This window comes from Silurus aristotelis (assembly GCF_946808225.1).
Source record: "Silurus aristotelis genome assembly, chromosome: 4".
In the NCBI taxonomy this organism is placed as follows: Eukaryota; Metazoa; Chordata; class Actinopteri; order Siluriformes; family Siluridae; genus Silurus; species Silurus aristotelis.
In genome coordinates this window covers 30184192-30200338 of record NC_139577.1, presented here as the reverse complement: position 1 = coordinate 30200338, position 16147 = coordinate 30184192, and the positions used below count along the sequence as shown (strand labels likewise).

General features: G+C 38.9%; 1 protein-coding gene across 1 annotated transcript in view; it reads right to left on the bottom strand.

Annotated features, from left to right (window-relative positions):
• Positions 1 to 514: 514 nt before the first annotated feature.
• Positions 515 to 16147, bottom strand: part of hhip (hedgehog interacting protein) — a 31700-nt gene continuing 16067 nt past the window's right edge. Inside the window, exons 5-13 of the mRNA XM_083538718.1 lie at positions 14301 to 14452; positions 13571 to 13744; positions 13168 to 13311; positions 12206 to 12327; positions 11198 to 11321; positions 10748 to 10878; positions 9764 to 9848; positions 3524 to 3672; positions 515 to 3426 (exon numbers count right to left, since the gene is read on the bottom strand). Of these exons, the coding sequence (XP_083394844.1) occupies positions 3230 to 3426; positions 3524 to 3672; positions 9764 to 9848; positions 10748 to 10878; positions 11198 to 11321; positions 12206 to 12327; positions 13168 to 13311; positions 13571 to 13744; positions 14301 to 14452 (1278 nt within the window). The 3' untranslated portion in view covers positions 515 to 3229. The remainder of the gene's footprint in view (positions 3427 to 3523; positions 3673 to 9763; positions 9849 to 10747; positions 10879 to 11197; positions 11322 to 12205; positions 12328 to 13167; positions 13312 to 13570; positions 13745 to 14300; positions 14453 to 16147) is intronic.

Genomic DNA, 16147 nt, shown 5'->3' with positions numbered 1-16147 from the left:
TGAGTCCATTTGACAAAAACTATATAAACTTTTTTTGGAAAATTACAAAAAATGATTGATTCCAGATATCTTTTACATTTTCCACCTACATATTGAAAAAATAATAATAATATTTGAGCCCATATCTCATGTAATTGCAAAAAAGCAAGTGCAAACCCAACTTTCTGGTCATGTGACATGGCTTTATATATATATATATATATATATATATATATATATATATATATATATATATATATATATATATATATATATATATATATATATATATATATACACAAAATTGGTATTATTGCCTCCATTCAGTAAAGGTGTGAATATAAATCTTGTTATTGGAACGAGTGAACACCGTCCGACCAATCAAAAGTGGTGCATAGGGATACATTGAGATAATTCTATCAGAGATAATGGTTACTGTATATTGGTGTCTTCTCAATAAATATAGTCTTGTTTGAAGATTTGTGTACGTCACAGTTATTGAGCGTATTAGAGTAAAAAAAAAATACGGTATCTGTTTTTTTTTTCTTTAAACATGCTATACACTTTAATAAACATAATGATACTTTTGGAAAGACAACCAAGATAGCCCTAGTTTTATTTACAATACATGAGCAAAATCTTCACATGAAACAAAACAAACATTGCAGACAGCTTAAATAACTTTATGGCATAACTACTTAAATAATGAAGTAAAAACAAACGGGAAAAAAGGGTTACTCTATTCACATGACACCTTCCCAGCAGCTCCAATGCAAGTTTCACATTAAGTGCTAATATTACAGAATAGACTTACAGCATGAAATCCTTACATTTATTTATTTATTTTTACGGAAAGCAATAAAGTCGGTTTCACATCGAGGATAACAAATCGTCGTTAGTGTTACTTCTTCGAAAAAAAAAGAAAGAAAGTACGAAATCGCTCTCAGGAGCAGTGAGAGAAGAGAAAAACAATAGGGGGTTTAATAATACGTAGTACTAAATAACACACGGTCCTGATTTTTGAAAACGTATTCGGGGTGAATGTTTCACAGAGTAAATGGAGTAGAGGAAATCTCCAGCTCTTTGGATGTTTTTCTGGAGTCCAACTGACATACAAGTGGTGCTCGGAATTAGTGTACAAAATCTAGGTCTAGGATGTTCATGCCGAATTTAAGAAGCAGACATAAAACACATTTTGTGCATCACATAAGTATAAAACTCAAGTTTGCTGTATTATATAAGCGTCAAATCTGTTTACGTCATCAGCTTGCGGTGGAGGGAAATCTCTAATCAGTCAGGATAATCACACAGTGTTTTGCAATGTGGAATGCTCCATTGGCAGGATCATTCATTTTATTGGTGACTCATGCCTCGAGTATATGATTACACATTCTTCTCTTTCTGCCTTTAGGCCTCTTTTTGTTTTCAACATCTTCAGTACAATGGGCCATTATCGAAAGAAAAACACTGACTTGCATCATTTACCCATGTTAAATCAACCTTTTTTTTTTTTTTTAAGAGATAAACGTCCTCTAATAATCTCGGGATTGAATCAAAAAGCTATGCACAATATAGAGAAACCCAGATGCGTTTACGATAGCTTTTTTTTCTATGTGTAAAAAAGAAATATGGATTTCTTTTGCGAGAAAATACACAATGTGAATCCATAGGCTTAATGTAAAACTGCTCTCTAGTAATACTTCCTCCTGTCATATATTATTACGCTTAGAAAAATAAACCTTCCTCTATTGAAACAAAAGTATTACTATATTACTTTGCAAAAGCTAAGTAGTAATTATCTTAGTACAGTACTATCAGAAATGTACAGCACTATGCTTGTTCCCTTTTGACACTTGTAAATGAAGACCATTCAGTGATTGAAAAAAAAATAAATAAAAAAGACACATGGATCTTTGACGAATTAAAAAAAAAGATCCCAGTGAAATAATGGAAATGAATTAATTAATAATTAATAAAGATTTTTATAGTCATGGCAGTGAAACTAGCGCAAACAAATACTGCTGTGAAAATGGTTTTCCATACAAGATTTATAGGAAGCTAGCTTGTTTGTTCAAACAGGAACAAGGAAACATACACAACCCTAATGAATTGTATGTAAATCTATGGTACATTATTTATATTAAAAGCAGCGTGCATGGTCATGAAGAATATCGGTAAAAAATATCGGAATCAAAGTGACTGTTGAAAAAAAAAAAAGACATTCTTGATTTGCAACTTGCTATCGTTACACAATCTACGCACTGATTGCAAAAGTCAGGTTTGAATTAATTTTTTTTTCTCCTAAGAGTTGTTAATGGCCTAGGCCAAACTGGCATTAAGTCCCAAGTGAGTGTGAATATTACTGGAATTACACTAGCATTATGTATCATCACCAGTTCTTTATTTATTTATTTTTTATCTTGATGATAAGTGGGATAAACTAAGATTAATCAGAATAGATACAACATTCTGTTTCTTTTATCATATTGGTTATTTGGCTAAGCCTTTGGTCTGAGGTTAATAGATCCAGGGCCGTCGTGACTTCCGGTGGTTGAGTTTCAGTCAGGTAGACTGTCCATTTGATTTCCCATAGTGAGCCTTGATTATAGGGTTTGATTTTGTAGATTTGTCTTCATTGGTTGCACATTTTAATGGCCAAGTGCAGGTTTTCTAAAGACTGTCCAAACAGATTGTGAGTCCAAAGATTTAATGCATCTGAAGGGTCCCTTTTCAATGGCAAACCTTAGAAGCAGGAATTAGGGCTGAGTCCTGAAATATACACAGCAAAGAAATAGCTAAAGCACTGAGTGCTGGATTCTTAGCATCGTGTAAAGGCTTCGTTTGGACGCCCGCTTGTATCACTATGTATATATAAATGTGTAGCGCGACGCATAGGACAGTGCTTGTATATCAGAAATGTGGAGCAAAATATGCATATATAATTCTGAACCAAGGTTATTTGCACTGAATCTCAGTGTGGGATCTTTGTCAATAATTTAATAAAAAAAAAACCCTGCTTAATGTCAGGATGAGTCCACGTGGTTTACCCAAGCAACAGGAATTTGAATGCATCAACCAAATTTTTGGAGCAAATACCAGCGTTAGTTGACCAATGATGGTCCACCCCAAGGGCAGTCAGTGATGATTATGGTAATGAAGATGGGATGCATTTGGAGATTGGGGGTGATGGTGTCCTGAATGCAAACCCTCAAAAACGCCTCCTTAAAGTTCCGCCTTCTCTGTGCTTTTTCTAGACGATGTAACTGGTGAGGTCCAGCAGATATGATGTCATGTCAATAATGTGATCCAAAATGCCATCTTTGTCCCGTTCCTCTTGAACGCCTCGTTCTCCTTTCTCGCACTGCGCCCCGGAGTAGCCTTCCTTACAAAAGCACTTATTGGGTTCAATGCAGACGCCACCATTTCGGCAAGCAGGTTCGCACTTGGCTGTGAATGATAAACAATTATAAGACTTTAGGATTTCTCTGCGGCAGTATATATTATGCTATGTACTGGTATTTGTGTGCGTCTGTATATGTCTCACCTCTTAAGCAGAAAGGACCCTCCCAGCCACTGTTGCAGCAGCATTTTCCGGTGGGAGTGCAGTGGCCATTTCTGCATTCCCGAGAACAGGAGCTGCTCAGCATCTCTGGTGTTTCTACTGGCCTTCTGCATTCCTTAGGTACCTGAGGCCTAGAGGAGCATCACATACCATTCATAAACCTGACCGCTCGCAAGGTATTCATCAGCTTTCTCTAACTGCGTTCAAGACACCAAGTAATTTAAAGAATATAATTAACAGCTATAATAATCAATAATAATCTAAATTAATAATAATCACATTGATTAAAACATGTTGCCAATGATTATCATCAGTACAGTGGCATTTTCTGTGAGAAGAAGTTTTGAAAGGAGTCTCCAGTGTCAGCCCAGTCAAAGCTGTAACTTGTATGTTTTCCAAGAATTTGGAACCACTTTGCGGTTTCTGGAAATATGAATGGCCAATTCTTTTGCCTTATTAACTTCAAGAGAGAGTAAAAAAAAAAGCAGTTATAATGTGAGGAATAACAGGAACTAACCAACTTCAGGATGTGTTGATATTGGAAAATAATCAACTTCGGGGTGGTAAGAATACGTTTTTTTTCTTTTTTTTTTTTTTGTCGGGCTGGTTCAACCCCCTCTTCGTTTCATATTTGCCTATGACAACACCCCGCCAAGCTCTTCATTTATGACTTAAGCAATGATAAATATATACCCCAAGGCGCATATCGATCAGGGTGGATCTGCATCCCACTGTCTCGAGATGTGAAAACGTGCAAGCGTGGAAATAAATTATTATTGCAACCAAAGAAGACTTCATATGATGGATGACGGCACGTTTCTTTTGGTCTGGCAACATCTGGAAGTGAAAACAGCACCGTTTTGTGTGTAATGGGGCTCGAAGGCGAAACCTTGCCATCATGCTGAGTAGATACTAATGAAACTGTGAGAGCTGCAGCTCTTCAAAAAACCTAATGCCTTCACACACCGGCTAATGAGCCAGGCGAATCTCTTCAAGGCTGTCTGTTACTGAGCGGGCAGACCTGTTGAGATACCCAACATGCGCACACGTACACACACACGTACACACACTCGTGCACTGTAATTGGACTCTACTGAAGCAGTGACTATGAAGAACAGGCTGAAGAGCACTTACTTAGTTCACATCCTGCGTGTTTCACTGGGAGTGGTGCCTGGGAAAGTGAGGTGGCCAGCATGTGAGGAAAGTGGAAAACTGAGAACAAGCCACCATTTAGGCCTTTTCTCTACACTTCAATGCTTCACTAGAGCTTATGAGACAAAATTAAGAATCCTTCATATAAAGAAATTGTGTTGTAACTACTGTCGAATAAATATGAAGAAAAAGATCATTCTCTTCGGTATATTTGAGGCTTTTTGGGGTGAGAAATCAATGACTTATGTATATAAGTGTGTGTGGGGTGGTGGCGGTGGTGTTGGTGGTGTTGGTGGTGCTGGACCAGCCTGACAGCCTTAGTGACTGATGGCAGGAGTAGGGTGGTAACAAGGGGCTTCTGGCAAGCTGCATTTCAAGGGTGAGTTGGGGTGGAGGGGGATCTCAAGGGGGTAGCAGGAGGTAGTTCCCATGCTTCCCACCACTGCTTTCACCACCCGCATCAGTTCTCCCCTTTCTCTCATCTGCACTCTTTTTTTTGTGCTGTTGTGACAGGCTGTACGTTGTTAAAACAAAAAAAAAGCGCGAAAGAAATAAGGGGAAAGAAACTGAGATGGAAGGTGGAAAAGAAAGCGCGAGAGAAAGGAGAGAAAGAGGTGGTTCCCCGGAGGATTGGGCTAACGCCGTTAATGACGCGGGGGTCAGCGCAGCTACTAAACAGTTTGCATTACTGGCAGGGTGGCCGTGAAAACAACACCTGCTGCTGCAGCCCTCGACAAAGGCAGCTGGGTCAACAGGCACTGTGGGAATGTATCAACTCTGGGAGGGCACTTGCATAAAACACAGACTGATAAATTAAAGGAGGGCCATGGCTTATTAGTTTAAGGCCTTCCTGGATCCCGTCGTTCTTCCGTGCTGAATAGGAGGCTGAACACATCATCTGCTTGCGTGCTCTTTGTCCAGTGCCTCAAGTATCCTGATCCTAGTTCGGATTGGAAACTTACAGTAAAAATGACCTTTGGTAGTATGGGACCGGTTCACTATGAGCCTCCAGGAGGTGATGAAATCTGTGATGAATGCTTATTAAGTGTGAAAATTCTCTGTGACTTTATTCAATTGACCACCCTATTCACACTATTGAGTGACAATCCACTCATCTTGCACGTAGCTTCTCGTTTGGATATGCACCTTCTGACTTCCCAACTGAGATCCATAGACGCTATCTAATTCCGAATTAAAAGCTTCTACACAATTTTAATTATTACATAAACACAAATTAAATCATGTCTGAAAATGCACTTCTTAAACTTCTTAAATACTAAACTTGCGAAACATGCTAGAGTTCATTCAAGCCTTGTTGCTAGATTAGCAAAACAAGCTATCCCTACTATCTACATACACTCACCAGAGGAATCAACAATTTCTGCTATTAACTTTCAAGCTTGATTTTTATTAGTTAGGATTTCATACACTTGGAATTAAACATATTGTAAAGGTACAATTTGATCTAATTGTTCACGTGGCACTACACTTACAGTACGAGTGAGGTACGGAAGAAAGGTCTGACTACACATCTGCCTGCCATTGGACTGGTCAGAGGAATCCCTTGTGACTATGTTATTCTTGTTTATACTTTTTTTGGCATAAAATAAAGAAACCATAATCAATGTATTGCTTTGGTTTCGTAATCATGGCTACTTTAGTGTATAAAGAATATTAATGGTTAGTAAAAATGCTTTCCACATTCCACAGTATTTTTTTTTAATGAAATCTTTAGCATTATTAATGGAATATATTATGCATAAAGCTACGTATAGAAATGTGTACGTTTGATATTTGATGCCTCAACACTGAATCCTTTTGAATTGCCATTAATATTTTAAAAGCTACTCAAATATATAGCGAGAAAAACGTAGCGGTCCTACAACACGGATTTTTCTCAGGGGATTATATTCTCTGGGATTTCAATTTGCTGAATTTGACAATAAAACCATGGAGTTATCCAAGCAGTGGGGTGTACTGTGGGAGTTACGTACATCGTCCAATGGCAGAATGAGCTCCGTCACGCTGCATGCCGCAGTCCCTCTATCCCTTTTTTTTGTCATCTCTTGCTATTGTCCAGCAGCTTTTGTGAGTACATTGTGCCTCGAAAAATTTACTGTGTATTGTAGCTGTAGGCCATTCAGTGACATTGCAAAGGGGCTTTGTCAAAGCGAAGGACGTGGTGGAGAGTTTGCGAGATTTAGGGGACAAAGTCAAATAAAGGGGTCTTTGCCAAAGAATTGGGGGTTATAGTAACAGAAAATGTGACCACTTTTTTTTTTTTTCAACGTATTTGTATCCTACTTCTTCTTTCATGCATCTCTGGCTTTCTCGTGCACTTGTGCACACACGTGCATACCTCCTAACCTCTAGAGAAAAGGCCTGAAGTGATTTGTGGCTTCCATAACGAAAGTACTTCATTAAAAGGCTTCTAAAAAAAAAAAAAAAGCTCATTTAGAATGCAAGAGCTCACCGCTGAAATCCAATACAGTGAAAGCACACGATCTGCATGAAGCGTATGCTTTATATACTATGTTATACTTTACAGTATAAGCTCTAAGGCTCCATTGTATAGTTTAGTAACCGAAAATGGACCCACCACAGCCAGCTGACGGCTGCAGAGTTTCGAATTTCTTCGATAAAAAAAAAAAAAGTGATTTGCTTCTTTGTTGCTTTGCATATTTGGTGAAATTGTGTCGCTTTGTAGATTAATGAAATGAAGAAAAATATTTCAACAGCGGAAAGGTGAGAAACTTGAGCGAAACATCTAGGCTTTCCACTGTGTTTGACCTGATAGACTTCCTACTGGGCTTAGAGTCACCTTTCAATTTATGAACTGTCAGAAACGGAATTAGTGTTTTTTTTTTTTTTTTTTTTGAGCACAGCAAGAATGTCCTCAACATCAAAAGCACAAGTGGACGTTCTACTAAAGTACTCAGGATGAAATACTCTCTGCTCAAGTTTCTTTCATAAAAATCCTTTCCAGTCACAGCTGTAAGATTATATGGCATTTTGCGATCACGTGGTGGGTCGGTTGACATAAGAAAACGTTTGTGCCTTTGGGCATTAAAAAAGCAACGATACATTCATTATTCATCAATACCCGCTTTATCCTGCTCGTAGTTGAGGCGGAACCCGGGCCTAACCTAGAAACGTTGCCTATTTATTATTCGACATTAATGCGCTGCTAAACAAACGTGGATAGATGGAGTTACTCTGTCGCAACATGTTTATCGAAACATCTTGAACGTTTGACACAATGTGATACATTCCCCCAGTCATGTGCCTGGAGCCTCGCCACCCGATAAAAACAACACAGCCGATCGGAATCAAAACATCATGTGTTTGTTGTGAAGCCATTCGATTCGCAAAAAATGCGAGGCCAAAACACGGCGCTACCATGCCGTGAAGTCGCTGGTACAACAGGGCAAGACCACCCGTCGCGGCGTGTTCGAGTGGGCTTAGCGGTGCGATCGGTGCCCCTTCGCTCGGTAATGAGATTCCTCAAACCGACAGAGTGTGTAAATCAGCACACCCAACACCGTCGTTCCTGCAGACTAAACAACCCCAATCAATCATGGAAAGAATTGTTCCTCGGAAAAAATTTTGCATTGCCAGAAAACATAAATAAAAAAAGAAAGTGCGAGGGGCCTGGGCAAGGAGGAAACATCTGTTGCATAATTAATTGAGTTAGACTTGGGTGGCACTGTCATTGCCTAGAAAGATTTAGAAAAGACCTGGTTCTGATTGTGTTTTTGAAAAAGAGAAACAGTTCGAATTTGTAGTTTTGGATTATGTTAAATTGAGGGCAGAACCCTTCTTTAGATTCTAGAGTATTCTAACCTGCTGAGAACATCACAATAAATAAGATATTATCATAAGAAAGAGAAAGAAGAAATGAACTGATAATTAGGATGTTCCTTATACAATTCATAGAATTATAGTTATATTTTCAGTAAGGAAGATATTTTCAGTAAACTAGCTTACATCGTTCTCAGAACAGCAAGATCTTTGATGGTACAGTATTTGATTAGATTTTTAGGTGGATTCAGGTCCCTGAACACTCCTTGACATATGAATGTTCTCTGCCGTTATAAGGAAAACATCCCTCCTCTTGATGACAGGTGTGCAAGTTTTGTCAAAGCTCGGAAAATATCCCAGCAGACCACACATGCTCCCCAGTTAACCAGTGACGCCTGAACTGCCCTGACAGTGTTGGTGTTAGAAACACATTACACTAACATTTGGAAATGGTATGCTTACTCTCCAATTATGGCTGAGATTTGTGTTGGCTGGGGCAGGCAGTTGTGTGATGATTTGTTTAAAGGGGCACAGTTCTTGTGTGTGTGTGTGTGCATGCAAGAGACAGAGAACGAAAGAAAGACACAGAGTATGATGTACTTAGAGCGAAAGAATGTCAAAAAGCTATGATAATCCCAAGCTCTCATTCCGTTCTTCTTGGTGTAAGCTTACTACGCAGGCGATCGCTGGAAATGAGTGGTCGACAGAAACCAGAGTCTTATTTCACAAGACAATAATTTGACATTACATCACAGGGGATGTTGAAATGGTCCAGGCTCACATTAGTGGAATGAAGACAGAGTGCTGATTTACTGCTGGATATCGCTGACTACGTTGCTTTTTTTTTTTTTGTCTCTGGAATATATGAAGTTTATTCATTTATTCAGCTACACTAACCTCTATATTCTGGTAAGGATGGCAGGGGATTCATAGCCTATTCAAGAAATAGTGGGGAGTGAAAGCTGGCCCGTGTGGTTCAATACAACAGATGAGCTCCTGTAGCTCACGTTGCTAAAGAAGTTAATGCTCGACTGGTCAGGACTGTTTTAGGAGCAAAAGGGGGACCAACCCAATATTAGGCAGGTTGTCATAATGTTATGCCTGATTGGTGGCCAAAAATGATAAGCCTGATCGGTGTAAGTCAAGGTTACTTTATATATTCTTATGTTAGCTGGTTGCGGTGTATTCACAAGTTTGGAAATATGTTCTACAGGTTAGTAGGTCTCAAAAAATTACCATTTAAGTAAATGATATTAAAACATTTTGTACCTTTTAGGGTCCACCAGCTTGTAAAGCCTCCCACTGTGTGACTGCATGGTTAAGCTTTTGCTGGATGCCAAGATGTAGACCTCACCTGGTAAAAAGAAAGATGGGAAAACCATAAGGATGTGAGTGCAAGGCTTACTTCGTCTTCTATGCCTGGTTTCCAAACTTGTTTCTGGAATACCCTTTGTTCTTCAAATAAAGTATTCTTTCCAATACCATGATCCTGCTGATCAAATTTCAGCTGAATATTGAGATTTTGGGTTTGGGGAGTTCTGAGCTGCATTTTGCAAGTAGCATTCCTTTGGGTCTCAAGCCAAGCTCTTTAAATAAATAACATCTCGTATATGTGCACTAAAATGTTCTCGTTCTTCCTTGTAGACCTCAATAGCAGGAATGGCAAAAGGATAGTGCTTTGCTCTGCTTCTTTGAGGCATTTGGTACAAGAAGTTCATGTTCCCTGGTGATAAGCGGCCAAGCGGGATTGTACAGCATGATGAAACGCAGGCTGCCGTGAGTCACTTGGAGGTTTGATCTCCAGCAAGGTCTGCAATACAATCCCTATGTTCTAACATGGACTGAACTTGGCACATGGTCCAGATAAATGACCTAGAGAGTAGAATGGCTGTTATCATTGGGCACAAGGTTAAATTTGCGGTTAGGTTTGGGGAAGGTAATTGTAAATGGAAACCCCCAGTCACTGACAAATCATTCTGACCTTTGAATCTCAGTCATATCTTCTGTCAGTAGCAAGAGAGAAAGGAAGTCATGTGTCAGGAAGTTAAACTACTCTGTCATAATGGAATGTGCCATAGAAGAAAGGTATTTTTATGTCTGCATCAAGTATCCTTTACACAATATTTGTTATTTTATAAGAGACTGATCTACATTATGTGAAAAAAATTAGAACATCTCTATTGTATCTCAAACCCTATGCTAAAAAAGTGATAATATTGATTATTTAAGAAAGGAAAGAACAAATACACTCACCTATTTCATCCTCTCCAAAACCAAGGATTTGGCCAACTAGTGTGGAACCACAAGAACTGCTACTTCCAAGGCAGAATGGCTTCTCCTGCCATGGTCGGTCCTCTGCAGATCTCTGTAGTAATCTTAATTTTCTGAAATACCAACATGGTACAAGTTTTATCATCATGTCACTGAGAACAGATTTGGCATTACAAGTTTGGGAACAATTGACACAATCTCAATTTTACTAAAAAACCTTTTCCTCTATGGGGTGAATGGAAATAAGTAATCTTGGACACCAATTTGGAAACCACTGGAAAGATATCACCTGCTACCATGCTAACTAGTTAACTAACTAACTAACTTTCTAAACCTTATCATTCCAGAGACTAATGTAAAGAAAATAGTGGAACCTTTACTATTTGACTACATGCTAACATTCATTATTAGTATTAGATGTAAGTGTCTTACCCATTTTTGTCACCAAAAACATAACTTCCATAAAGTCTTCTTGATTGACAGCCTCTGTAGATGAATCCACCAACTGGGAGTGCACCACCATTAGCCTCCAAGTCATAAATGGATGGTTTATTTTCTATGTAAAAAAAATCATACAAACATATTTATAAAACAGGCCATAATTCTAAAGACTTTTAAATTCTGCTTAGTAATTGAAAGAATGGAAAGAGCATTGATTTCTATCGAGATGTTACTTAAATATCTTGACCTTAGCCCTTTTGCATTCTGCTATTACGGTATATTACACTGTCCCAGCATACCTTGAAGAAAGGCATGATAAATAGTAACATATATCAACTATTTTCCAGCAATCTCTCTGAATACCAATGTTTTAATGACAAATGGCTTGAAAACATTAAAGGCAACTTTATTTTATGAGTAGCTGACTGTGCTACTTTTCACCAAATGGCATCTTTACGTCCAGCTTGAGTGAGGGTGTGTGTGTGTGTGTAAGTGTGTGCGTGTTTGTGTGTGTGGGGTGTGTGGTGGTGGGGTGTGTGTGTGTTTGTGTGTGTGTGGGGGGTGCCATTAATGAACACTTTCAGCACAGTGATGTTTTAATGGTGTTAAAGGACTAGTAATTTTCTCAATCCATAGACCATCTTTGGGACGTGTACTGGTGGGGTATTTACTAGCATGGGGCCATATGCTAGAAAGAACATTGCCCATGGGGGTAAAAATATGACCATATACACCAGCAAATTCTTAGATTTGAAAGGAAAAAACATTCATTATTAATTAAGTGGGTTGTGCTGAAATGTGCCAATTCTTCAAATACATGCGAATTGTCTATGACAATGATAAATCATATTCAAAAGCATAATCTTCATTTCTCTTCCACAGATAATGTCTCAAGTATATACTGTTATTTTAAGAGACATATTGTATCCTAAATAATGCTAATGCTTAAAGACAAAGGCTAGATAATGCATAGAATTTTACACTGATAGATAGACATACCATAATCTTTCCCTTTTCTGATCTGCAGAATCCTTCCTGTTGTTGTGTTTCTTCCAGCCGTATCAGTACACAAGATCAGGAGGCTCCCATTGGTGTCCATGCGAAGTTTATCCACTGCACACCTACAATAAAACAGGATGCTGATTACGGCAACCATTAGGTTATAGCAGGATCACTGAGAGCTGTGTGAAATACATCATTTGTAGTAGAGTTTAATTGCGGAATTCCACATTTCTGCATATTCCAAATGTAATTAAGCAACAATATACTTTTTTTTTGTTTTTTACATTGGTCTAACCTAAACATTATTTAACTTAGAACATTCACTGTAAAAACTATTCCAATAATAATAATAAAAAGTTTTCGCAAGAATCTGAAGGCAGGACTTTACCAGAAAAAGTACCATTGAACGTTTTTCTGATTACAACATAATCTAGAAATGTGTAACAAACCAGTAAGCCAATAGAACAGCTTAAGTTTGCCTCGAAATCATCTATGGAACATTCCCAGAGGGAGGAACAGGGTTCTTTCAAAAAGATATTGCCTTAGATTATTCTTTCCATGTTTCCTATCCATGACATCTCCTGAAATTTTTCCTTGCCACAGTTCCCACTGGCTTGTTAATTAGGAACAAACACACAATTATAACGGACAAACTAATTAAATCTCTTTCTCTCCTTTGAGACCAAACCATCGTTAAAAGCTCTATACAAATAAACATTAATTTAAGTGAATTGAATGATGGTAGTGAATAGATGGTGGTGGAAAGATATGGTAAGTCTGATGTCCATAGCATATATCGTTGCATTTATGTATAGTGATGTTTCTCTCCAAGCTGAGGTCAAGTCAAACCATACCAGCATAATTCCAACCAAACCTTAGCTGTATTCTATTTATACATTATATTTATGAATTGTTCCGCATGCCGACATTTTCTGAAGCACCCTCACATTACCACTCACCTGCCAGGATCATGCAGTCCATGGGCGAAGATTTCTGGTGGTTGATTGGTGCTGTTGAAGTATGGGTTGTCCCCTGGAATGACATAGGGAGTGGAGCACTGATCTGTGTCGACATCTACCCTCAGAACCGATCCAGTAAAGTCACTGCAATAGCAAATATCTATCTTAGTAGGTTTACAGAATTAGAATCACATAGCTAAGAACAAGATCAAGATGTCCTACACTACAATCTCACTGCTCATTACACCATAATTGGATTCTAATCACATGGTTTTCGAGGTTTATAGAGTGTGTGGGTTAGTGATTTTAAATGATCTATTATATATAAAGGTCTGTTGTGTTTTTGTGTGACTCTCAATGACTAGATGCTGATGGTCCTGCTGTACATTGTTGTTAGAATCACCTCAATCCATCCATCTCCTCCATATCATCCAGAGTGATCATCCCATCTCCAAGAAAGATATGCAAAAGTCCATTAAGTCCGAAGAGCAGCTGCCCACCCAAGTGCTTCCTGTGGAGCTCGGCCACCTCCATTAAGACTCGAAAGGTCCTAGTGTCCACCTGGTTGGGGTTTTTCCTTGAAAACAATAAGAACATTTTAGAGTCTAGGTTTATTTCATCAAGTTTATTTCTGCCAAATTATATGATATAAAATTATGAAATTATATGATTTTCCTCATGAAAAAAACAAAGTTTATGGAACTTTATAATGAGAAAATCTTTTGCATGTTTTTAGGCAGGAATGTCATAATATAATCACAAATCCTGCAAAACAAACCAAACGTTCACTCTTGATTGCTAGATTGTTATTTATAACGTGTTTAATATTTGAGATTGGTCATAAACTGCTATAATTGAGTTGCTATCTTTGCTGCACCATGTTTTACAATGCAGCAGAAAAGAATTTCAGTCAAGGAAATTGTTTAATTATGCACCACCATTAAATCTCTATAAAACATCCATCAGTGTCATAAAATATTTTACACCATCCTTGGCAGCCAAAAAAACTGGTTTTGAAACCACATGTATCCTGAAACATTTAATAACAATCATTAAACCCATTTTATTTACCTTCTACCCCTGGAAATGGGTCAGTATGAGATGTGAGCGGTGCGTAAGTGGCTGACTGTTACCTGGACACTGTATACTCGGCCACACGAAGAATGTGATCATGAGGGCCGATTGCCCAGCGCTCCTGGTTCGTCGTGTAGGAGACGTAGAGCTTGCCGTTTTTCTTATAATTGGGGTGGAATGCCAGGCTTAGCAAGCCCCTTTCATCTCCTCCCTGCAAGTCAGATGGGGAGTACAAAGAATCTAGAAGTTAATTATGTTCCCTTTTTAAAAGCCAGCGTAGGGCCAGGCCTAAAGCCAGGCCCCCCGTGTCCCTTTCTGTCCCTCTCTTTCTTATTCTCTCCTTTTCTATCTCGCTCTCTCCATATGGGAGCCAGTTACCCCCATGCCCTCTTGCTCCAGCTTTCTTTTCTTCTCGCCCTCCTTTCTACCTCCTTGACTACTGCATTACAAACAATTATAAAACATTTGACTCCCAGCAACCCCCTTCTTTCTTGTCCCTCTTTTGGTTATGTGTGGCTCATTTTCGGGGTGAGGCCCCTCCATGATGCACGGGCCCTCCCTGCAGCCTCCGCCACACTAGTGATTTGTGTGTGTAATCTTTGGGGGGATATCCGCGGATGCAGTGGCGAGAGGCTGAAAGAATTTATTAGCTCACTGGCAGTTCATAGAGAGCACAAAAAAGCCCAGGAGTCCTTCAGCCCAAGCTGTGGGCCTCCACCTCCTTATTCCACCCCGACTCCCACCCTGTTTCCCTCCTATCCCCTGTTCCTTTTTTTTCATTCCTCTAAGAGAGGAATAAAATAAAAAGAAAAGAATAAATATAAACAAGGAGCAAGCTGATAACTCCCACTGTCTTGGCAACATGTTTAAAAATTCAATGAAATTTCTTGTGTAATAGGTAAACCTTTGTTTTACCCCAGGGGCAGCTACATCAGTTGTCACAACTCTGGTGGTCTTCTCATCATCGTCAGCTGTAATAAGCAGCTGTATCATTTCAATCCCTGGCCAAATGATCAGGGTCGGCGTTCATCTCTCTTTCTTGCATTGTTGGGAAAATGAAAAGAATGTACAGAATGCCAGGCGTATGTGTTCAGAACGTGTGAATAACAGCATTTCAAGCGAGCTTGTTTTTGAACAAGAATTGCCGAGATTTAGCGCTTTGGGATCGGATATAACATGGGAGGAGTGTTTTCACCCCACAATGAGCCAATGCAGCATGTCCAATAAACAAATACAGCATGCCGTCATGTCAGTTATGCGGCATTCCTTTTCAATAATTCACAGGAACTGAGTAAAGAGAGGTCTTCTGTGAACTGCTTGAGTTAACTCTGTGGTTTAGCCTGCAGAATGAGCCAAAACACACAGACCATAAATTGGTCAGAGAAGCTCTGTTAGGCTGTGCTGAACTAATCCAAGTTGGACAGGCCAGTGGCACAAATGTGGACGTGAGTCTGCACCATCTCTGGAATGCTACACAGAAGTGTGTAAAAGATCTTCAGACATTTGAATAATCACACTCCGGAGTCTTTTCAATTTGACCACAAGAATGGGAAAGCCATAAGAGCTGACAGATAAATAATGACTTATGGGCTCATTAGGCTTGACAAGACCTTTTATTGTGGGTTTTTTTATTGCCATCAAATGCTGGTTCATTGGGTAGTTGGAAGGTACAATGCAATTGAAAGACCAAAATGTGTTTTTGAACCACCAGATTGATATGCTGGGTTGATATTATAACTCAAATACAACGTCAATTGAGGAGTTTAATGATCTCTGGACAGGGAGAATGCAAACCCCAGTGATGATACTGTGCAGAAAACTCCACTCCTCTGGATACAAATTAACAGCTGAAGTGAACTGAAATGAAGCCAGAATCACTCAATTGTGGTTCATTTATCATTAGAAG